We start from the raw sequence: 24,953 nt of genomic DNA, 5'->3' as shown, positions 1-24,953 counted from the left end.
AAGATCCTCTTTCCCTCTTTTAGCCACTCCCTTTTCTCTGTTCCCTTTCTCCCACACAGTCGTCCCTCTCACTTTCTCTCCTTTTCCATCTTATGTGTACAGTTATCATCGCCATCAATCACTGCCAATGTGAATGGACTCTTATGCATATATCTCACATTTCATGACGATTTGGCCTCACTAATGAATTTTATCTTTCCTGTAACCAGTCTCCTGACTCAGGATCACATTTCTTGCACCTAATGAAGTGGGATTTAGCTTGAGAAATCTTGTGTCACAACAATCGTGTTAATGTAAATGTCCCACCAGAATTGTGTTGCACGAAGCACTCCTGTTTGCCAATGTGAAAAGTATGCAATGGTTACTCATAGAATCTCATAGAAAACGAAGTTCCAGCCAAGGACATGTTTTCACTTTGCATAAACTACATACAGGGTAGATATGGGACAAACCTGATGCTCACATGCATATTTGACCCAGAGAATATGTGGAATAAATCTTGGCTTCCAAACTGTTGGGGAAAGTCATGCAGAGGTATGAGGTTGAAGTGTCATCACTGCACTGATTGACACTCAGCTTTACTTCTACGTTGTTCTGCACAGCACTGTATAATTGCAATTGCGTCATATAACACTTAGCAGTGGGGAGGGAGAAGAAATCATAAATACAACTAGTATGGTGCGGCAAGGCAGCACTCAGCACATCTCCTGGAATCTTCTCAGTGTCCATTCACGAATTGCATGAACTTCCATCGTTCTTCACCATCTTTCAATCTGAGAGTTATTTTAATCAGGGGTACATGCTGTAATCTCACATCCTGTTTTATTAGGCTTTAAATCTATATTAATGTGTACTGGCCACCTTACCAGGATACCTGATGTATCCAGTGGAAGCAAACTGTTGCCACAATAAAACATTTAGGATTATAGATGTTACAGTACTCATTCAGAATCATTTATTGAGAAATACAGTGTGCTTGCTTGCTTGCATTTCACTTTCTCAAATCTGTGCTTATTCTAAGGGGTTATCCACTGTGCAGGTAACATATGATGAATTCATTCCCAGATCCCCAGTAGTGATGTATGGAAGTGAGAGCTGGACCATAAAGAAGGCTGATTGCCTAAGAATTGATGCTTTTGAATTATGGTGCTGGAGGAGACTTTTGAGAGTCCCATGGACTGCAAGAAGATCAAACCTATCCATTCTGAAGGTAATCAGCCCTGAGTGCTCACTGGAAGGACAGATCCTGAAGCTGAGGCTCCAATACTCTGGCCACCTCATGAGAAGAGAAGACTCTCTGGAAAAGACCCTGATGCTGGGAAAGATTGAGGGCACAAGGAGAAGGGGATGACAGAGGACGAGATGGTTGGACTGTGTTCTCAAAGCTACGAACATGAGTTTGACCAAACTGCGGGAGGCAGTGGAAGACAGGAGTGCCTGCCATGCTCTGGTCCATGGGGTCACGAAGAGTCAGACACGACTAAACAACAACTGATCCACTGTCCAGAAATTTCCATGACATATATTGTGGCATTCAGGATCAGAGTAAGTTTACAGTTCACTATTCATGTCTATGTCTATCTATTCCTTCATTTTACAGAGGTTAACCCTCTTCTGTTGTTATTCTGAACACACTTACCTGGTAGCAAATCCCACTGAACTCAGTGGAACTTACTTTTTAGTAGATATGTGCAAGGCTATGTTTTTAATCATTCCTAGACTATGCTTTTAATGATTCCTAAATTATAGATTGCGCTATAATTTCATCTGCACCTTTAAAGAGGAAGAGATCAATCACTCGGTAATTTGCTTGAGGTCAAAAAGAACTCTGTGGTGAAAGAGGAAACTGCACTGAGGTTTCTTATAACCAAGGATAGCATTAAATGATGAATTTTTCAACCACATAGCAAACCATGTTCTACCAGCAAAAAATACAGAACAATTTAGACAAACTTGCAAGCCTATAGTATTGTCTGACAAGCTTTTGCTAACTTAGGGAAAACTTTTACAGTACTCACCAAATAAGTAATGTTATTGTTTGTAGGCTGAGACAAGCTAGTTCTGAAGGTTGTATTTTATGTACTTTGGGATGCCAAATGTGAATTTTGCTTTCCCCTAAGCAAATGAATAAATAGTATTTTACCTGAAAGTTAAGATGACAGCCATTTGTTCTAGATGTCTATAAAATCCAGACCACTTGCCCAAACTATGAAATAGAGCACCTAAGTGCTGAATGCCGTACTCATATGAAATCTCAAACATTTCTGTTAAGAAGTCGCCAAGATACAGCAAATATCTTTCCTTGTTTCGTTTCCGTCATCCCCATTTACAACTCCCGCTCCACAGTGTATCTTTGTTTCCCCCTTTTCTTTCACCTAGAGATGCATCAAAATTTCAGGAGAATGCCAAAGGACTTGCTCTTCCAGGTTTTTGTGCAAATCCACTGTGTATTTCATTGAATATCAGACTTAACTATTGTAATGCACTCTACGTAGGGCTGCTCGTGAAGAGTATTTGGATGCTGCAGCTTGTGCAGAATGCACAACGAAGCTGCTAACGGCCAGCTCTGACCAGACATGTATTACACTAGTCCAGAAATCTGCATTGGTTGTGAATTTGCTTTTGAGCCCAATTTAAGGTGTGAATACCGGCATATGATGTCCAAAATATATGAAGGAGAGGCTACACTCAAATTGGGCATAGAGCACTAGAATATCCCATTTAAAACCATCACAGAACATGTCAAGATGAAAAGTATAAAAATATGAGAAAATCACAAGCAATTTCAAACACACATGCATGCCATTTTGCTGGCCTTCAGCCAGTGTCTCTGAATGCTCATGGAACATCTGCTCTCTTGTTGAATTCATCAGCATTATCCAGGGCCAAACTCGGCTACAAAGCCTGGTCTTTTTTTCCAACTGAAAGATCTGAGTAATCTACAGATGCTCACTGTTAAATACACTGATTCATAAACAGCAAGTATTCCGTTTTCAGAGGGGCTGTATTTAGATAGCATGTGGTTCTCCCCGTAGTCTTGTGATCAACTGAAGAAAGTTTAAGCAAACATTTTAGTACAGTTAGACAAGTGCTGGTTTATGATGAACTGTGAGAAAGGAAATACTTAACCTAGAACTTGATGACACATCCAAAGCAAAATCAGTATTTTCTCCTTAAATATTGTATTCATTTACAGAAGCCTAGCCTATTTCCATCTGAGTCAGACATCTGGCAAATTAGTCATAGAATCCAGTTTCAGTTTGCAAACAGGCAACAGCAGTAACTATCTATGCACTATAAACCAATGTGCCCTTCTGCAGGCGAGGCAGTCAGAATTATTCACAAATGGGAGAGCTGAATATCCAAAAAGGCTTCTAAGAAAAGATCCCTTGCGACTTAACTGCACAATTAAGTTGCCCAATGCAACATGTGTTTCTTGTCACACCCGACCTTGGTCTCCTAGTACCACCAGTTCTCCAAGTCAAGCTGTTCCATCCTTTTCAAATGCAAAGAGTACTTAAGATGCCTACCTGAGAGACCTGCGCAATTGGCTCTGGACCCCATTGTTCAGCAAGTCAGGTCACCCCCTCAAAAGACAGGGAAAAGAGCCTGTAAAAAAGCTGAGCTGCCCTGCAGTTATGCTCTTCCCACCACCAGAGATACAGACCAGACTATCCTTGCCCACTACTTGTCAGTAAACCAGAACAACTATAGTATGCTAGGATTGGTGCAGTTTTAGAGCCACATTATTCTGAATTCTGTTCTACTTTGTCCTTCACCCTGAATGAGGAGGAAGAGGAAGAAGAGCTGGAGTGGGAGGACCTGGCCCCCCAAGAAGAAACCGGGGGAAACTCAGATGTGGACACCAGCTTCCTGCCTGACGGTGACAGGAGGAAGAAAACCGACGGTGAGGTTCTTCACCTACGAGAAGAACTTCGCCAAGAGTGGGAAGCCAAACAGGAGAAAATCAAGAGTGAAAAAACCCCTATACCAGAATGACATTCGAACAAGGTTATATGACTCTTTGCTAGTTACTCTGTGCTGTCCAATGAGGGATTAAAGCTTGCAAGTAAAAATGGAAAAGGGTATGACTACAAATTTCATTATGTGATCTGGCACTGGGGTTGGGCATTTGACTAGTCAACAAAGATTTAGCTGATTGATCTGTAAAACATTTGTCTGTGTTTTTTTGAAGCACTGTTAAAACAAAGTAATACTTTAATCCAGTCTTCCCCAACTTAGTGCCATCCAAATATCTGGAGGACACTAAGTTGGGGAAGACTGGATTAAAGTACTGCTTTGTTTTAACAGTGCTTCAAAAAAACACTGACAAATGTTTTACCAATCAATCAGCTAAACTGGCCAGAAGAATACCATGGTCAATGGCACTGAAAGCCACTGAAGAACCAACAGGGTCACATCCCCTCTGCCCCACCCAATCTACTCCCTAATGTAAGCCGTCCACATGAGACAGAGACTGTTCTTACCCAAAGTAAGGTATGAAGACTGATTGAAACATATCCAAATAATCAGCATCAGCATGTCAAGTTGGGAAGCTATCATATGTTCTAATACCGTGACTAATAATGAAATATTAGCGATTGGAGGCTAGTTCAAGGTTTGTGGATTCAATAAGGATTTACTGTATTTAATGAATTTAACCACCACCTCCAGAACGATAGGAACCACACCCTTTTTTCTGTGAAATGTTCACTACCTTCATCTCCAGCCCAGTTCTATTGCTGATTTCAATAGCCACAATTGTCAAGGATCCAGAGTATACATGTTGGGATTCAATTATCTAAGAAGCTTATCCACATCCTCCAACTGCACAAGCCATGAAATTCCAAGGTCCTCCTGACAAAGTAGCCTAAGCATGGACATTAAAGTCCTCAACCCCATTGCCTTGGAGTCTTCAATAACACCCTCAAGACCACCTGTATCAGTTCAAATAGGGTGATGTGGGCAGAAAAAACAATAGGTACAGAACTGGCCAACTGCTGAATAGGGCATCTGATGAGGCAGATGCTGTCCAGAGTCCAAAGCCATACATCCTGCCCCTCAAATTATGCTTGGTGCTACATCCAATAGCTTGGGCATCTGAGAGAGGTTCATACCTCCCTCAATATCCAGCAAAGTCTCAGTAACACAGCCAGACAGCTCACTGATCACAAATCAACACTTATAGTGTTTTCCTCCATGGCTTACCAAAACATTCACAATTACAGTGGTACCTCGGGTTAAGTACTTAATTTGTTCCGGAGGTCCGTACTTAACCTGAAACTGTTCTTAACCTGAAGCACCACTTTAGCTAATGGGGCCTCCTACTGCCCCTGCGCCGCCGGAGCACAATTTCTGTTCTCATCCTGAAGCAAAGTTCTTAACCTGAAGCACTATTTCTGGGTTAGCAGCGTCTGTAACCTGAAGTATAAGTAACCTGAAGTGTATGTAACCCGAGGTACCACTGTAAAATGCACAATACTAAAAGCCTTTGTAGTATGTGCTAATGACTAAGTAAAATTCAGCACCCACCTGATGCCCACTAATTTCTAGCTCTCATTCTTTCCCCCCATTACTAGGGTCAGAATGTTGTAGACAAAGGTGAAACCATGACTGCCAAACCACCGCTTTCAGGGTCTACAACCCTAGAGCCGTTGGTTTCATGGGCCGCATATGCCCCCCCTCCCTCACCTGTCTATTTCCATACTGCTGATAATTCATAGTCCCTAGTTTAGTTTTGCCTCTGAGTTTTCTTCTTGGTTCCTCAGTTCTGTGCCTTCACCACTGTTTCTTCATGCCCTCCTTGTCAGTCCACAGCCTGCTTTGTCCCCCTTCCTTCAGCCACCTTGTCTTTTGAGTCATCTTCCTTCCTGCCCCACCCCACAACCTTTACTGATCTTTGGGGTTTTCTTCGGATTCTCCTTTTGCTGCAGTTTCTTATTTCCTTCATCCTTTTCCTGAAGCCTCGTTCTCCAGTTAGCCTTCCAGTCCATTTCCAGTGCGGATTTCAACATCTATATAAAATTCTGGAGAAAACTAAAAGGAAAGTAGGCAAATAAAAAAGCATTTGGGTAGTACAAGCTACTCATATGAAAGGCCTGCTGCATTTAGCAAACTGTTTTTCATGTCTTTCCACCACTAGATGCTTTATCTATGAAAGCCTGACAACATTTGTCTTTGTTGGCCTGCATTTCCTGCTTGGGCTGGAAAACACAGTGAAGCAACTTCTTCATGTCCTAATTTAAATCTATTTCTATGAGATCAGAGGAGAGAGTACTGCAAAAGTTTAATCCAGAAATATTCCAACAGGCGAAATGCAGCCTCTTAATAAGGGTGAAAGCTAACTCCTAGTGACGAACAGCGGATCAAGTCTTGAACTTGGACGGGGAAAATCAGTGTTCATGTCCCCATTCAGCCACGTAGGTTCACAGGGGAACACAGAGAATGGAAGCTGAACCCTTCTTGCATGTCCATTGCTAATCTCTTTGCAAGTCATCCTTCATGAGTTCTTTTCTTGTCTCCAGGTTCAGCGTCCTTACAGGAGAAAAGGAATTCTGGAAATCGGAACACCCCAAGCTTTGTACCTCACTAGGTCAGAAGCAGGTTTAAACAAACGGGTCTGGCGTCATCACATAAAACTTGAGCATTGAAGACATACAAAAACAAAAAGTTCATTGAAATATAGCTACACAGCCATAAGCATTTCTGAGGCTGGCTCTCTTGTTGTTTCTACGCTGGTTCCCAACTGATTAGATCAACCCTATACATAGCTATTCAAAGACAGGCTGGTAAGCTCTCATGCCAGTTGTTTACATGCACAACCCTTTCCCCCTCTCCAGCTTCATCTTTTCTAGTGCTAAAAGCAATTCAGGCCTTACTTTTATGGTATTTTCCTTAGTGCCACTGAGATAGTGACATAGCTAGGTAAAGGTAAAGGTAAAGGTACCCCTGCCCGTACGGGCCAGTCTTGCCAGACTCTGGGGTTGTGCGCCCATCTCACTCAAGAGGCCGGGGGCCAGCGCTGTCCGCAGACACTTCCGGGTCACGTGGCCAGCGTGACAAGCTGCATCTGGCGAGGCAGCGCAGCACACGGAACGCCGTTTACCTTCCCGCTGGTAAGCGGTCCCTATTTATCTACTTGCACCCGGGGGTGCTTTCGAACTGCTAGGTTGGCAGGCGCTGGGACCGAGCAACAGGAGCGCACCCCGCCGCGGGGATTCGAACCGCCGACCTTGCGATCGGCAAGTCCTAGGCACTGAGGTTTTACCCACAGCGCCACCCGCGTCCCAGTGACATAGCTACACACAACCTAACCTAGTATGATTCTTTAAGCAAGGTGCTAACACTTTAACATTAGATGCACAGCACCAGTAATTCAGCCTTCATTGCAGAGTATTCATTCCATGTTTTTTGTCCTCCATATCTTTTACCATTACAGGACTATAAATTCTTTAATGCTTTGATAGCAAGACTGACACAACATACTGTAACTCTGGGCTAGAAGTTGAACATATTTATCACTACAGCCGGGGCCGTTTCCCAATCAAGTGTTCACCTAGGGATAGGCAAGTGACAAATCACAGGGCTGCAATTGCTTACGTGGATAATGAACATTTCTCTCCACTGCTTTTCATGCTAAAAAGAGAAACAAACTGTAGAGATTCTAACCAAACACACCTTTTCCTGTCATTGACAATCTGATCAAAGGCTTGCAAGCATTGTCACAGACGTAAACAGGATTCTGAAGAAAGACGCTGTTCTAATTCTTCCTGGAATGGTCTTGCACTAGTTTTAATGACAATTCTCTCTCAAAGTTGTTAGCAGACCAAGAGGCCATTTCTACATTTCAGTTAAATGACAGAAGTGAGCATCCAAAGCTCTGAATACTGTATGAACATGTTAAGAGAATATTCAAATTATTTAGAGAGATGCTAAATCTACATAGAAGCCACAACATTATTCAAACGCAAACTTTGCCTCACTGTATTTAAACAAATATATTCCAGTGTAAAACTAGGCAGAAGCAAATTAATTCATTTTAGATTTATCCAAATTGTTCTAACTCCAAATTTAAAATTAAAATGCAACTGGCTTATATAGTTGTATTTACAGTTAGACACTATTTGCAAGGTTTTTCTATTCTACTAAATATTCCTTTAGCTAATAATCTTGTACAGAAATAGTTGATTCTGTTTAAGAAATAAGATGCCACCACTCCAAGACATCTCTCCCTTCCTCTTACATGCTAGCCCTTCAAAAACTTCTAAAGTGAAGATCAGCATCAGATTAAAAACAGCCACCTGATTATGCCATTGCCATCACAGAAAGCTATTAATTCATACCTGTATAACCTGCCCCATGAATCTATACAATTTAATCAAAAATACACTAGTACCTACCACCAGACAATACATTCATTCCAGTCACACAATACTATTTTTGTTTCAAATATTTGATAGGTGCTTCAAGCTAAAATATCAAATGATGACTTATTGAACATTTCATAGTACAATCTGTCTGCCTCCAGTTCAATAAAGCACGACACTTGCATGTGTATCTGAGAGCTGCATATGACTAGTAAGGTGGCCAGGGGGGACAATTTAAGTTGATTCACTTTTGCTGAGCCCTGAGAAGAACAGGGGATTTGTGAAGGCACTATTAACAGTGGACTACATTGCAGGGATACTGTAGGCTAGTCCAGTGTTTCCCAACCTTGTGCCTCCAGCTGTTTTTGAACTACAACTCCCATCATCCCTGACTAGCAAGACCAGTGGCAAGGGATGATGGGAATTGTAGGCCAAAAACAGCTGGAGGCACAAGGTTGGGAAACACTGGGCTAGTCTGCCTCTTTGTCCATTCTGCAATAGGAGTAAAACACTGAACTACACTGTAGGGTTGCTGTAAACTACTCTCAGTCCAATCTACAATGTGAGGATAAAAATGGACAACAATGCAGGGCTGTTGCAAGCTACCCTACCAGACCCCTAACCTGCAGGGGAGGTCTAATACCTCTACGCAACACTGCTCAGTTGTTGTGAACCAGAGGTGGGGAACATTTTCAACCCTAAGGACCAGATCTGGGGAATGCCATTTTTGTTTTTCTTTGTTATTATGTTATGCATCTTTGTGTTTTTATATTGTAATCTGCCCTGTGATCCTTGGATGAAAGGCAGCATAGAAATTTAATAAATAATAATGATGATAATTTTGACAAGTAGCTGGGGTACCTACTTTTCAATTGCCTGACATCAGGCAATTCAAATTTCAAGCCAGAAGCAGGCACAGGCTTATCTCCAGTCTTAGTGATATATGGTTAGACTCTGCTTTGATGGTTAAAAGGCAGCAGTTAATAGCACACTTATCAGTGATCTTAGCTCTGTCCCTGTCCAGAAACATCTGTAGCTGGTGAACCACATCAAGCTGGTAAAAGGCAGTCATGGCCACAAAGGACACTTGGGCCTCTAGTGGCAAAGATGTATCTAGGAGTGCCCACATCTGCTCCGCCAGAGGGAGTGCAACCCCATCCAGAATGGGTAATTTGTCTATCTTCCAGGTATGGAGCCACCCACCTAAGGAATGTTCATCTGTGGGTGCTTCTGGAGGGAGAATTATGCCTGTACAGTGGAACCTTGGTTGTCAAACATAATCCGTTCCGGAAGAACGTTTGACTTCTGAAACATTCGACAACCAAGGCGCAATTGCCAGTCATCAAAATCCATTGGAAAAAATGGAGAAATGCGCCTTGGAAGCCGTTCGTCTTCCGAGGCATGTTCGAAAACGGAAGCATTCACTTCCGGGTTGTTGGTGCTCGTAAGCCGAAATGTTCAAATTTGGAAGCGTTCGACAACCGAGGCTCCACTGTACACTGATTTGCAATTAAGCAGCCTCCAATAAAAATATTAATCTGCTCCTTATTGTTGTTGTTTATATTGTGCTTATTTTAATTGTTCCTGCCCATGGGGTTGTTTTGTAAAACTATGTTAAATAATATAAATAAAATTTATGGAAAGGGGCTGTTTTCACAGATTTCAAAATGAACCAGAAAGTCTGATCATTCCTGATAATTTCTATCAGATTCTGTGTATGAAGTGGCTGCCATATACGAAGGTTGGGTGCTTGGGGGGGGGGGTTTGCCGGCTTCTGAGCACCACCAGTTTTTTTTATGTGAAATTGAAATTTAGTGGTGCCCACGTCAGTTTCTTAGATGTCCAAATGTGCCCCAAGGGCTTAAAGAGTTTGTGCACCCCTGTATTAATGGCCAGATCACTGTATCAAATCCAGTAAACTTCAATCTTTCTAGACAGTAAGTCGCAAGCTCTGATCACCTGACTCTGAGGCAAATATTTTCCCTACTCCTTATTGGGAAAAAATAAGAGCGTGATCTCACCAGGTAAGTTCTCCTAGAGAGGAGCTACATCTACAGTGGTACCTCCGGTTACGAACGTAATTAGTTCCGGAGGTCTGTTCTCAAGCCAAAACCGTTCTTAACATGAGGCGTGCTTTCGCTAATGGCGCCTCCCGCCGCTGCAGCGTGACTTCCACTTGCATCCCAGGGCAAAGTTTGCAACTGGGAGCATCTACTTCTGGGTTAGTGGAGCTGGTAACCCGAAGTATTGGTAAGGAGGACAGTACGTAACACGAGGTTCCACGGTAATGTCAATTCATTCTAAAGCACAGGTATCATGTGGGAACTGCTCTGCATGACATGAAGTAATTTCACGTGAGACTCAAAATGATTCAGAAATACTGCATTTTTCCTCACTGTAGCAGAAATCACCCAAATCTTGCAATGTACTTTTTTTATTACTCAAACATGTTAAGCAGTGAATAAAAGGCTAGCACACAGACCCCACTAAGCACAACAAATGGAAAACAGTAAAATTGAAAACAAGCAGACCGTCCGCTACAAACAATAGTCACTACCTAAACAGTACCACGCATGTTTGTTTCAGGCTAAAATGTCCTCATGGCAGATCTTTTATTTAATGCATAGATTGTTTAATTTATGGTTTACATCTATTCAGTGGATTTCTATTATCTACTTTGAGAGTCATCTGAAACCTTTAGTCGACTCTAAATATCTATTTGTATAACCTATTTAATGTTATGACAAGTTTACACAATAGTCTCTTATAACTTGAAGAAACATGATCTATGATTCATATCTCAAAATAGTTCATATTGCCTCGTGAATTAGACAACTACACAAAAAATATTAGCATTGTATAGCAAACCTGGAAGTTAATTAAATAGAGCATGACTTTGATCTATGCATACTATGTGATTATATTGAAAGAGGTAGCAATGTCGCTTTTAAAAAAAATTGTAGCATTTTAAAGACTAGCTGGTTTACTGAGGCACACACTTTCGTGGGTGCAGCCCAATTCAATCACTTTTATCGAATGAAAAAGTCTCTAGGCTAGGAGTATATTCCACACAGTATGTGGGATCTCAAATATAACAATAGTGTTCCCTTTAGAACCAAGATTTACTGTTGCAAAATGAATAGCTTATGCTAGCAGGGGTGGACAACTGGATCCCATCGATCAGCCAGCTCCTGACAGTTCCCCAATCCCAGCGATGGGTGGGCATTTAAGTTCAGTGTGCAATGAAAGCCTTGCTTGTAGCAGGGATCTTCTCAGTTCAGGAGCCTTCCAAATAGAGCCCAACTCAGCAAGGAGCCAAGTTTAAAATGAATCCGAAGCACACTTTTATCTCCCCCACATCTGACATCATATGATATTGAGAGTAGAGAACGTAGGCATGGCTGTGAGAAAATGGCCTTGCAAGTCAAATTAGGATCCCAGGCTGCTCAGCACTGTGGGCAGAGGTTCCCCAAGCATGCATTACAGGTACCTAGCAGAGACATTCAGTTTGCAGTATTCATCTTGGAACACAGTTTAGAAGCTGACCATATGGCACCCAGCTTCATTCTTTTACTTTTTTGCTCTTTATTCTTCCTCATCCTCCTCCACACCCTTCTGCTTTAACATCTTGCCTGGTGAAGAGTTCTGGAGAAGCTGATACCTTGCCAATATTTTGTAACATTTTGGTTGGCCCTAATAAAGGTATTGCCTACCTTTTTGGATTTTGGAGGGGGGTTTTCTCAGCTGCCTTTACTCTTAACATGCCTTTTATTACACTTTCTTACACTTCTGCAATATTTACTGGGAGCTATTCGTGACTTTGATGGAATAAGGATTGAACTGAACTCCCATGTTCAGACCAGAACTGCAGTTAGTTAACTTTTATGTTCCAAAAAAACAAACACAAGAGTAGTATTAAAACTTGGTGTTAGTGCAGCTGACTTCACATATTTTCACATGTCCAGATCTTCTGCATTAGCAAGAAGCCACAACTAAGCAAAGCAGACCGTGGAAAGTATTGCAATAACAAAGTTCTCACTGTACAACTCCATGGGCAAAGCAACAGAAAAATAGTCAAATTTGAATTTAAAAGGTGAAGAGTAGCTAGCAATTTTGCAAGCTTAAGTTAAGAGTTACTCTGTATAATCATCTACTTTTGTGGAGCTATATTCTACAGTATACCAGGCACCTCACCGTGATACTCAGGCAATAAAAGCAAAGCAGTTTTATATGCAACTAGACTATGTGAACTTTGTAAAGAACAAGCTATTGCCAAATTCTAAAGTGTTAATGTTCACAGTTCTATTTGGGGAAGTGGAAGGGAGAGGAAGAGGGGGAAGGGGAGAGAGAGAGAGAGAGAGAGAGAGAGAGAGAGAGAAGGAAATGACAGCTGTGTGCTGTTCAAACATTCATCAAGCCAGGAAACCTTGGAGTATGCATCGATAATGTTTCCTTCCCTTCTGTCCCATATACCCCAAAGCCAAGATGCAATTATTACTTTAAACAGTACATAAATCAAATTAGTTAAAAACACAAACAAAAAAGTTGTCACTTGCAACAAAGCATCACACAAATTAAATGAGGTTTCTGAGATTTGAAGTAGTTTGCTTTAATGATTTAATGCATTCAAAGGAACACCTAAATTATGTCACGAGAACTGGATAAATACAAAAGTTTGTAACTAGAGGCTGGATTCAGTTAACTAGTTCCACTAGTGGTAGGAAGTGCAATGGCTCACGCTGGCATGTCAGGCCTCCCCCATATTGGCTTGGGAGAAACCCCAGAAGGGTGTGCAGGGGGAGAGGGGAAGTCTGGGCAAGCAGAAATGCTTGGGCTAAAATAACATCTGTATTAGCACAACGTTGAATTCCTCTCTTTGTTTCCACATTTGCCAAAGGACTGACAACCTGAATGAAAATGTTCTAAAGAAGCTCTACGTGCCCATTTATTTTTCTTAAAATATAAATGCTAAGAGTTTTATGTCTTATTTCTCTTGTTGTTGTCATTGGCTTGGATCCAATATTGCCAACCAAAAAGGCACTGAAATTAGCAGAAAGTCATCCCCGTCCCTCTTTATTGATTCTGCAGCTCCCCACGACGCATTCCATCCCATTCCATTCTGGAGGGTCCTTTGACCCTTAGGAGCAGCTTTTCAAGGGCTCTAATGTGGAAGATGGGGCAGGAAAGCCCCATTGTGTAAGCAGGGTTCTACACGTGCTTCTTGGAATCCAAGCCGTTATTTCATATATGCTATTCTGGAAGTAGAGGTAAATTTTTGTCACAGTTCTTTATTTCATAATATGGAGATTGAGAAGTATGGGCAACAACAGCATGGTTTCACATATAATGACAAACCATAGCAAGTCTTGGGCTCCCACACTTCCACTTTCCCCCATTTCTCTTGCACAGTAAGATGATCTTACTTACCGTTTCTACAAACCATAGTTTCCCGTTATGTCTGAACCAGAAAATTATATTTTGATTTAGACATAGTTTCAAAGTAAATGAACAAGCCTGGAATGACCCTTAGGCTTGCATATTCACTCTCTCTCATGTGCTACAATGCCTCATTTCCTTGATCTGTAGCAAAACAAAATTGGCCCAACATCCAAACCGACAAGACGTACCAGAACTGTAAACCAGTTTGATCTTGATTTTCAAAAGCACATAGACAGACAATTTAATGCAAACAATGGTTCACCTCATAAATATTAGTGCATGAGGTGAGAAGGATAAACTGTGGTTTTGAGAACCGGGAACACAACTGGGAAGTGCAACGAAATGTAGACATATGGAAGCCTTCCCTAAGTAACATCTTGCTTTCCCCCATATTTATTTATCTACTTAATTTATATTAAGTTGCCCCATATCAGAAATACTCTAGAAGCCAGTTTGCTGTAGTTGTGTCTGACTAGGACCTGGGAGACCAGGGTTCAAATCCCCACTCAGTCATGAAGCTCACTGGGTGACCTTGGGCCAGGCACAGCCTCTATAGCAGCCTTTCTCAACCTGTGGGTCCCCAGATGTTGTTGGACTACAACTCCCATCACCCCTAGCTAGCAAGGCCAGAGCTCAGGGATGGGAGTTGTAGTCCAACAACATCTGGGGACCCACAGGTTGAGAACCGCTGCTCTATAGGGTCTTTGTAGGGATTAACTGAGGAGAGGGAGTGAACCATGTACTCAGAGAAGGTGGGATATAAATGCAATAAATAAGCTCTTCTGTGTACCTCCTTAAGAAAGCTGGAGAGGCAAGCCAGATGGAGATGTCAGGTGCCAACCTGGCATCCAGAAATCTCCATGTGGTCGTAATTGGACCCGCGCCAATAGACAAATGTGCCTGGTACCAGGTTAATTTCTAACACTGGCAGTTTATATGCTCGTGTTTAGCATCCTAGGACTCTTTTGAGCAAAGGTAACATTACCAAGAGTTAAGTGATTGGGAATAAGAGGAGCCATAGCTGAGTGGTAGAGCAACTGTTCTGTATGCTGAATGTTTGATACCTTGCATCTCCAGGTACGTAAGGAAAAGACTCCTGTCTGAAATCCCGAACAGCTGCTGCCAGTTAGTGTAGATAACACTTAGCTATAGAGACCAATGTTCTGGCACTAAGGCGGTTTCCTATTTCCCATGTAAAATAACACCATGCTGTAGTTATTTGTGCCTTGCTCCTCTAGAAACCAAATATTCCCACATCATTACCCCTGACTGTGTTTATCATCATCCCTAAACTTCTTTCAGAACCTACACCTGATTTTAACCAGACATATGTGGTGCACAAGTAGCTTGTAATACCATTTTTTTTCTTTTTGTATCTTTAGTTTATCTGAAGTAGATTAAGAGCAGGAAATCATTCTTATATACTCTCAAGGCCAGGTTCAAATTTCAGGCTCTGCTACAATTATGGTGGGCCTTATGGATATTAAGTTCTGTGTAATGATTCTTAATAATCAATTTGTAATATGAAAATTATAGCAGACTAGGCTATACATCTTTGGAGTATTTTGATCATGGCTAATGATAACTTTTACAATGGCTCAGTAAGGAACCATTATTTCACCTGAAAACATTTCACAATATGCGATCTCAACAGGAACAACAAGTATCAGATATGCTTCTTACCAGCTGAAATTCTCTGCGTCTGTCGTAGGCATGCTGGATACCACTATCTGCCCACAAGCTTCTTATTGCTGGAAGGAACTGCAAAAAAACTTGGGTCTCCACCATTCCGTGCGCCACCACTCCTGAGCGGGTATCAAAGGCCATCAGCATGTCACCATTTCTTTGGTTAGAAGGATTTCCCCAAGGAATATGAAGTTTCTCTCGAGCATCCACAAGGACTCTTACACCTTCAACAAAATTGAAAGCACTTTGTTATTTTCCTAGTGGTATTTATTTTAGGCCCAATAAACAGCTTCTCTCAAAAAGCAATGACTGACACACATAGAGAGACCCGATCTAATGACAACAAGTACTGTAATGGATGGGAAATGGTCTGTAGTAGCCCCGACTGTTTTCTACATAACCAGATCCTGTGCAATTTTGGGCCTGGAGAATAGCTGTTTCATATATGCCTAAGACAGCTGCTGGAATAGGACACTTAACAGCAGTCTAAAGTGGTAATCAGAAATAGGGAGGTTATCAGCTTTGACAAAGCATGTCTTCAAAATTTCTTTTCAAATAATGAACTATAGACATGGTAATAACTTGGGATGCAATTGCAAAACTGGCCTAACACTTTAATTCTAGCACATCGTGAAACAGGGTTGAGTGAGACCTGGTTTTCAATCTTGTGATATATCGCCAGCTAAACATCATGATATACCAATATATCACGTCAGAAATAAGGATGGAGCTATGCAGAGGCACTGGCTAGCTTCACAGTTTTGCCCACATTGTGATTTTTGCAAAGCACACACACACACACACACACACCATGATTTGCAATATATTGCCAGGTCAAAAATTATGAAACCGGTATCACAATATGGACTTCGAACTGTTTGGGACAATTTATCACCCAGCCCTATCGGGAAATAAGTCCTACAGACTTCAGTGCAGTCCAGCTCATCTTGAAAATGCGAAGAAAATACTATCCTTAAAATATAAGGTAAAAAACAGAATGTGTACAAGCTGTTACATTTTACAGATAAAATGAAAACACTGGCGTAACGGAGGGGCTAAGGGATTCAGTCATGAACAACTTGTGGGTTTAAAATTTACCTGCCATGAAGTTCCTACGTAACTGTAGGTAGGCACTCTTTTTCAGCCTCAAGACACTTAACACTAACATATATTACAGGTGTGCTGCAAACATAATATCTGAAGCAAGGCATTTTTAACACTCTACTGTGCTATATGAATACTAAAAAGTACTGCTATTTGATGAAAAGTGGAAAGACATGTATAAGACCAGAACAACCTACTTTGGTGTCAAAGTTAAAAATATATTTGTAGTTTCAAAAACACTATTAAGTATTTTCAGTAAGATATTGATTATCTAGTATCAGTTATCATGATCCTGGAAAATAGTTGGTGAAATATATTCAGTCTCTCTTTCACAGACTCTCTTACTTTCAAAGTAAGCAGAATGGGAGAATTTTAGTTTTAAATGCCAAAACAGTTAGCATTGTGGCTATTAGTTGAGATCTTTTCATTTGGGATTGTTGATGCCTATAAAGAAAAAAAGAGGGACCATTTTACTGCAGATAGTCATGACGATAGAACAATATAATCTCTCTTTTGTAAACATAGGCTTGTATCCAACTGTATCCTTTGGCTCAACAGAAGGCTCTTTCATCCATCAGAGGCTTCCATGAAACAGGGAAAGGCAATTTTCATCAGTTTCCCTTTCCTTCTGGAGCCCTCAAACACCTCCCCCTACCCCTTTGGAACAGCGTGGGAGGTGCTGCAGAATGGGGGCTCTAGGGAAAGGGGAGCCAAACAAACCCCCTCATTCCCCTTTTCACTCACAAAAGTCTCCACTAAGTGAAGAGCCTTCATTTAATGGAATGGCAATCTATAGCTGTGTAATATATCTGCATAATTTTCTCAAAGTGCCACCACTGTTTGATTCCCAAGAAGCCCAGCCATGTAAAATTCCTTCAATCTTAGGTGATCTAGTGTAACAACTGGGTGGAAAAAGCCTAAGGCAGCTAACATTTAGATCAGGTAGGAGAGACAGGCACATCCTGATGACACATGTGAAGAAGACATATATTAACCTGTGTAGGAATTTAAGAGAGCATGACAGCCCAGAAGGCATATTTTCTTGGCACAGAAAGTCTCAGCATGACAAGATTATGCTTACACTACAGATAACTCCCCATTCTTGTGCTCGTGTATAAATTAAGCACCACCATAGACAAGGCTCAAAAGCCAAGAGCCCCATCTTATGATTTCTGAACAGATTCTAGACACTTCAAAAACTGGAGAATCAGAGAACAACTTTCCCCTACATACAGATCAAGGATATAAGCAGCTCCTGCATACGTGAAGCTTGTAAGCTGTCATGGTACAACCTCCTGTACGCATCTTTCCAGAGAGCTATCTTCAAATATTTGAAATGTATACACTTTTTTGGTAGATACTTGAGATGGGAAGCACTTTCAGCTTTAACGCCTTATTTTTGCAAACATATGTTCTGTATGGAGATGTGAGGGCCCGTGGGGGAAATGGAAAAATTGAAGCGGGGAGAGATGGTCCCCTGAAAAATATGTGCTTCTCCACCACAAAAAAAGAAAAGAAAAAAGGATTATGAAATATTTTCATTTAGAATGACAAAGAAAGTATTTAGGCCAAAGTGTTCATATATTTTCCCCACCCCCTGCCAAATGATTTCTAAAACTATGTAACAGGAAGATTTTTATGTGAGACTATGTATGTACAGTATCAAATCATTACAATTCCTGCACAGTAAGAACAAGTCCTGAGCTGTCAACTGAGAGTACAATGCTCACATGCAAGAGCAAGATGCATTTCGGCCCCTTGGAGGGCATTGTCACTGTCACATGAGAAGGAAGAAGCATTCAATGCCATCTTTGCTTGTGGTCTTCCTCTTACTGGCATATTTGTTGATCCTGTTTCTGTCCTCTCATCTAGGTCTCAAAGGACTGGGAGTGGGAGCTAGTACATAGCAACATTATTTGTTGTCATCTAATCACGTTGCTGTTGGATCCAAGATCAAAGTCATAAATGATGATAGTACTACTTCTGAATATGATCAAATTACAAAACAAACAGCACACTTAAGGTTTGTTGTTGGAAAGGTGCTTTCAAATGCTACAGGCTTCAGAACATCTTCACACATTTGGTCAAAGAATACAGTGTGGGATTGTGCCAAACATATCCCGCCTGCAGAATGATGGCAAGGTCTCTGCACAACAAAGTCTCTGACTCCTCTTGCTTCTTACATACTTCAGATTCCTCCATCTGCTCCAACATGTGAAAGAAACTGGTCTATGTTTGAAACATCAAAACAAGAAATAAACTGATTATGTGAAGGGACAGGAGTTTATTTCAATCTGGGGAAACCTTCAGCTTTTAGAGGTCCATGATAATATGAAGAAACAGAAAGTGATACCACAGAAAAAGAGACTGTTCAAATTTCATGTACTGTAGTGTTCACTGAGTTTTGTTCCTCCTCCCATCTTTCTCTTGGCTCTTTTTATATCTGTTTTATACTGTGGAGGACTGAAGAAGACGACATCATAATTTTCTGAATAATCATTTGTTTTATTATAATGTTGATGGTTTCTAGTTATTGTTTTTGAGTGCTCATTTACTGGCAAAACCAAATAAATGCTAGGTCCCTTACAGTTTGCAGCTTGAAGCTCAATTTTTTAATGAAAGCTTTAAATTCCATTTGCCTGAACAAACATTATTTTTAATATACCAGACATGATAATTCTATGGTAAATCAAGTTATACATAATGCATCTAATGTTCCTAAAGTAACAACATGCCTTTTAATATGTAAAGAGTATGTAATGTACAAGTATTGTATTTAAAAATAAAGAAATCCAAAAATTTCCAGAGAAGGGCATTCAGGGCAAACACTGGGAAAAAACCTTCCTCCCCTCAATGACTTCAAAATTCCCAGAAATCTTACATCTCTAATTCTGTGTTTTTTTACCCAATTGAGATTTGTACACATCAACTCCTCTCAATGTGCATAAAAAGAGAAACTGTTAGGAAGTTGAAAACGAGACTGGACAGGTTAAAGCTGGAATCTTAGACTGTACCATATTGTCACCAGTTGTAGCTTGAGCCAAACCCAAATATTTTGTAAGCCAGGAGGGGGCAGGGAGAGGAAGCACACAAACCAACTGACATGCAAAAATAATTTGTTCCTATACTACTCACTTCCATGTCACAAGACAGCATTAGAATGACACTAAGCAACGGTACAGATATATCCATTCTTGGACAAGTTTTGGACATATTTCCATAACTGTTCATCACTTTGTGAAAGCTAAAAAAATTCCCTCTCCCCATGCCTACCCTTCTTTCCTCACTGTGTAACCACCAAGAACTCTCCTCGCTTACCCTTCACGTCCCCAATTTCACATGCAACAAATTACACATGCAAAAAACTACAGACACAATTGAACTGTCAGGTGTCATAAGCAAGGCATGATAACAAGCTTCTATGAACTCCTGTTTGATAAATCTCAAGAATATTTTTTAAAAATAAACTCCCCAGGCAGGATTTGCACGCCATTCCACATTGTCCCGTTATGGACCATTCACCTCCCGCAGCAGACATTGAAACATTTGGCTGTCTAATCTTGAGTGACTATAAACACACACATGACTACTCACACTTATAATCCATTTTCACCATATGCAAGCCTTACGCTTTTAGGTCCACAATTCTTCTGTACACTCAGGTAACTGACTTCTGGAAACTTTTCTCTGAAGCCCCTCATTAACCTTGCAATTGCAATTCCTATGCCTATAGTGCTATGCCTAGTTTCCTCTCTCTACATACCCAGAGTCACAGCTTCATATCACAATATACCCATAACATAATATATATTTGCTACAACTACTGGCACACTACAACAGGTATCTTCAACCTTTTCAGACTCAGGACTCACTTTTAACCCTAACATGCATCTGGGGACCCATTCTTAATCTTTCATCACCTATATGCATGGCGGTGGTACTTCTGCTGCACCCCACTTTGGATCAGGTTGTGAAGTGGGTTCCAACCTGCCAATTGATGGCCAACGAGTGTACAGGATCTGGCACAAGGCCATCCTGACCACCACACTATTAATTCCATATACATGCCAGGACCCCAACTACTCCTCCAACATAAAAGAGCACTCGCATCTTTAAGCCAACGTACTGAGCAATGACAAACCTAGAAAGCATCCTAAAAAGCAGAGGCATCACCTTGCCAACAAAGGTCCGTATAGTTAAAGCTATGGTTTTCCCAGTAGTGATGTATGGAAGTGAGAGCTGGACCATAAAGAAGGCTGATTACCGAAGAATTGATGCTTTTGAATTATGGTGCTGGAGGAGACTCTTGAGAGTCCCATGGACTGCAAGAAGATCAAGCCTCTCCATTCTTAAGGAAATCAGCCCCGAGTACTCACTGGAAGGACAGATCGTGAAGCTGAGGCTCCAGTACTTTGGCCACCTCATGAGAAGAGAAGACTCCCTGGAAAAGACCCTGATGTTGGGCACAAGGAGACGGGGACGACAGAGAGATGGATGGTTGGACAGTGTTCTCGAAGCTACCACTGTGGGAGGCAGTGGAAGACAGAAGTGCCTGGCGTGCTCTGGTCCATGGGGTCACGAAGAGTCGGACACGACTTAACAACAACTGACTAAACAGCATGCTTCTAATTCAGGATTCAAAATAAAAGAGTGCAAGCCAGCGTTGCCACCCAGACTCTCTGGGCCCCCAACTCCGCCTTGATCCCTCCCTCCCGTCCCTTCTTCATCATGCTTTGATCACGTTCTCAGAGTTATGTCGTACCCACGACATGTCCACCACCACTAGCTCAGTGGTAGAGAACATGCTTCGCCTGCAAAGGGTCCCAGGTTCTCAGTGCCGTAGAAAGCCCTCCGTTTTCACACGGCTCAAGGCAGCTGTCAGGTTCCTTATAAAGGCCCCATTCGAAAATCCCCAACTCGTCACAGCACAGCCGAGTCGGGCGACACACGCGCGGGGGGACCTTTCCATACCCAAGCACGCTCCAAAACCGATGACACGTGTACTGAAAAGATGAAAACAGGAAAGCTGCGGCGAGGGCGGCTGGGGATCCCAAGGGCCAAAAAAAAAACGGGGCAAAAAGTGAGACGTTCGTTCTGGCCCGTCTCCCTCAACCCGCCCTCTCAACCCGCAGCCCTCACACGCGTGTTTTCTTTTCCTCACGTACACCCTCAAGGCTGCTTCGCCTCCACAGACCTTTCCCACCCTCTTTTTTTCTTCTCTCTCAGGGCTTCCGTCTTTCAGCAGCAGCAGCTTAAGGGTTTCTTCCTGCAAACGTTGCGGTTCTTTTTTCTCTCTCCCCCACCCACCCACCACTTTTTTGTTGTTTTGCGGGCTTCCCCCTCCCCCACCTCAACGGATATCGGGGGGGGCGCGCCTCTTCTGCTCCCCCTCCCTCTTTCCGGTGGCCCCAAAGTTTGGGGAGGGGGACGGACGGGGGCGCGCGAGAGAGAGGACCCCCCCTTCCACCCTCACCCTTGATGACGTTGCTGTAGATGGTGGCGCGGAACTCCTCTCGAGCGGCCCGGTCCCAGTCCTGCCCGTGGATGATGCGCATCTGCTTGAGGAAGGTGCTCTTGCCGCTCTCGCCCGCGCCCAGCAGCAGGATCTTGACGAGGCGCTTGACGTAGGTCTTTTCGCGGTACAGGCACTTGTCGATCTCTTTGGACTTTCGCTGCTGCTCCGCCTCGCTGCTGTTGAGCAGACAGCCCGGGAAGCAGCCCGACAGCGGGGACCGCGATGGCAGGAAATCCGCCATCTTAGCGAGCACTGCCAGCCAGGGAGCGGCCGCCGCGGCCCTGCGCCGCTCTGCGCCTGCGTAGCTCCCGGGGACGGACAGGCCGCCCCCCCCCACCAGCCCACTCCCACGTGACGCGAGGCGCCGCTCCGAGGGCGTCACGTGGCGAGCTGCCCAATCAGGAGCCTCCCTGTCGTCACGCGGCTGACTTCTCGCTTTCCGTCCGTCGACGCTCCCGCCGTCCTCCGTCACGTGGCCGTGTGGCGTACTCCCTACAAAACTCCCCCGCGCGCTTTTTTGTCACGTGATTTCTCTTCTGCGAGGCAGAATCCCCCTCGTATCGGTTGCTCGTATCGGTTTCCTTTCACGGGAGCCGAGGCGCCTAAAGTATAGTGAGAAAAGTGCTCAGAGCATGTGCAGAGTGCGTTTCTCGCCAGGGGCGGGCGGGGAGGAGCTGCACTCCCTCCGCCCAAAATCAAATAATTAAATAAAAATACTTCACTAAAAGTAAAAATTGTAAAATGATTTTGACAATTCCCCCCCCCCCCTCAGCACGGGAAGGGAAGATTGAAACGACTGCTGTTGAGACGTTACATTCCAAATCTACTAAGCAAAGCCAGAGAGAGGCATGGGCGTAGCCAGGATTTATTTTAGGGGGACAGGCTTTATGTTGGGGGGGCAGAACCTAGTTATCTGTGACGCAATTGGTCATTTATTTAAGCATTTTTATTTATTTACTTGATTTAGGGGTGCAGCTGACTCCCTGCACCTACTGACTACGCCCATGGACAGTGGATGATGACAGGTGGGTGTCCAGCCCACTCCTCTAACATAAATCCTGGCTATGCCCATGTTTCCCTCTGCCCTCAAATACATATCCGAATTCGATCACTGGAGGGTGAAGAAGAAGAAGAAGAGTTTGGATTTGATATCCTGCTTTATCACTACCTGAAGGAGTCTCAAAGTGGCTAACATTCTCCTTTCCCTTCCTCCCCCACAACAGTCTGTGAGGTGAGTGGGGCTGAGAGACTTCAAAGAAGTGTGACTAGCCCAAGGTCACCCAGCAGCTGCATGTGGAGGAGCGGAGACGCGAGCCCGGTTCCCCAGATTACGAATCTACCGCTCTTAACCACTATACCACACTGGTTTTCTGGTTCTCGAATGTTGCTTCGAAGCAGGCTGGGGGCATCTTCACCTGTCCTGTTAGAAATTAAGCATTCCAGCACAGAAGAAAGGAGATCTCCCCATCAGTTTGAGCCTACTCTGATTGCATTTGGCTGCAATTCTTCAGTGGGAAACACATGAGACCATTGTTTTCTCCTCAGAGATACAGTTCCCATTAGCCTTAAACTACAGTTCCGAGGATAAAGTAATATTCTTTATATGTGCATTGCTTGTATGCTGGGGATCTGTCCCACTTGTAAGCACTGCTTATCCCAAGGTCTCTAATGTGATTTTATGAAGCAGCCACATCTGGATGCCATAACGGAAGCACATTTCTTTATATATACAATAATAACAATAATAATAAATAAGACACAATCAGCAAACGCAATTTAAAACATAAACTGTGAGGTAGGGAGGAAAGGAAAGACAGAAAAGCTCAGGCTGTGATAATTACATTATTAACAGTGGCCATTCACAGTTTCATTGAAGACACAGATATGTGTGATAAGAATCCATTGTGCCAATTCAGTCCACAAATGATAGTACTGAATTTCTGGATGAACTAAAATTCAGCAGTTTCTGGTTGCAGTCTGCCTTTGAAGTTCCGTTAAATCAGTTATACAGTGCCCTGGAAAATTGCAAAGACACACCTCCAGAGCCTGGACTTGGCATCTTGTATCTGCTATCCAAAATGCACAAACCAAGCAACCCCAAGTGCCCCATAATTTAGGACTTTAGAGCCATCTCAGTTGGGGTATCTGGTTATATAGACTCCATATGCCAGATCATATTCTATCAGCACTTCCAAGTTATATACTCATTAATATTTTTTGGAGAAAACTAAAATATATTGACAATCTTCCAGAGAATGCCATCATAGTATTATTATTATTATTATTATTATTATTATTATTATTATTATTTCTATTATTTATACCCCGCCCATCTGGCTGGGTTTCTCCAGCCACTCTGAGCAGCTTACAGCATATATAAAAACATAGTAAAACATCAAGCATTAAAAACTTCCTGATACAGATACATACTGTATCTGATCTGATACATACATGATACATGATGTAACCACATCTGCTCAGATTGTAACAAGATCAACAAAACAACAACAACAACAATCAGAGTTTCCTCTTAGTACAATGTTCCCCTAACAAAGTGAAAAAACAACAGACCAACAAGAACAGATTAATACTTGGGAAGTATTATCTATTATCCAAAAGCAGAGGCAAAACTAGGCTTTATTTCACCCAAGTCAAAGACCCATTTTGGCACACACCCCATGTGCATTTGCGTACAAACACATATAGGCTGGGAGCCTCAATTGTGCCCCTCTGGAGGCTTTAACTGGAGCAACCCCCCCCCCCTATAACTACAGCACTGCCTAGAAGAGAAAATGACAGGCCACATTTTTTGTCACCTCAGTTCCTAGTTAAAATCCCTCGAG

At 42.5% G+C, this 24,953-nt stretch overlaps 1 protein-coding gene across 1 annotated transcript in view; it reads right to left on the bottom strand.

The window, feature by feature from the left end:
* The window catches only part of GNA13 (G protein subunit alpha 13), a 30,398-nt gene extending 7,977 nt beyond the window's left edge, over positions 1–22,421 (bottom strand). The window contains exons 1-2 of the mRNA XM_028713252.2: positions 22,069–22,421; positions 15,489–15,715 (exon numbers count right to left, since the gene is read on the bottom strand). Of these exons, the coding sequence (XP_028569085.1) occupies positions 15,489–15,715; positions 22,069–22,351 (510 nt within the window). The 5' untranslated portion in view covers positions 22,352–22,421. The remainder of the gene's footprint in view (positions 1–15,488; positions 15,716–22,068) is intronic.
* Positions 22,422–24,953: the final 2,532 nt, after the last annotated feature.

Source organism: Podarcis muralis, chromosome 2 (assembly GCF_964188315.1).
Source record: "Podarcis muralis chromosome 2, rPodMur119.hap1.1, whole genome shotgun sequence".
Taxonomy (NCBI): Eukaryota; Metazoa; Chordata; class Lepidosauria; order Squamata; family Lacertidae; genus Podarcis; species Podarcis muralis.
The sequence above is the reverse complement of the archived record's forward strand: the minus strand, read 5'-3'. Positions and strand labels throughout refer to the sequence as shown.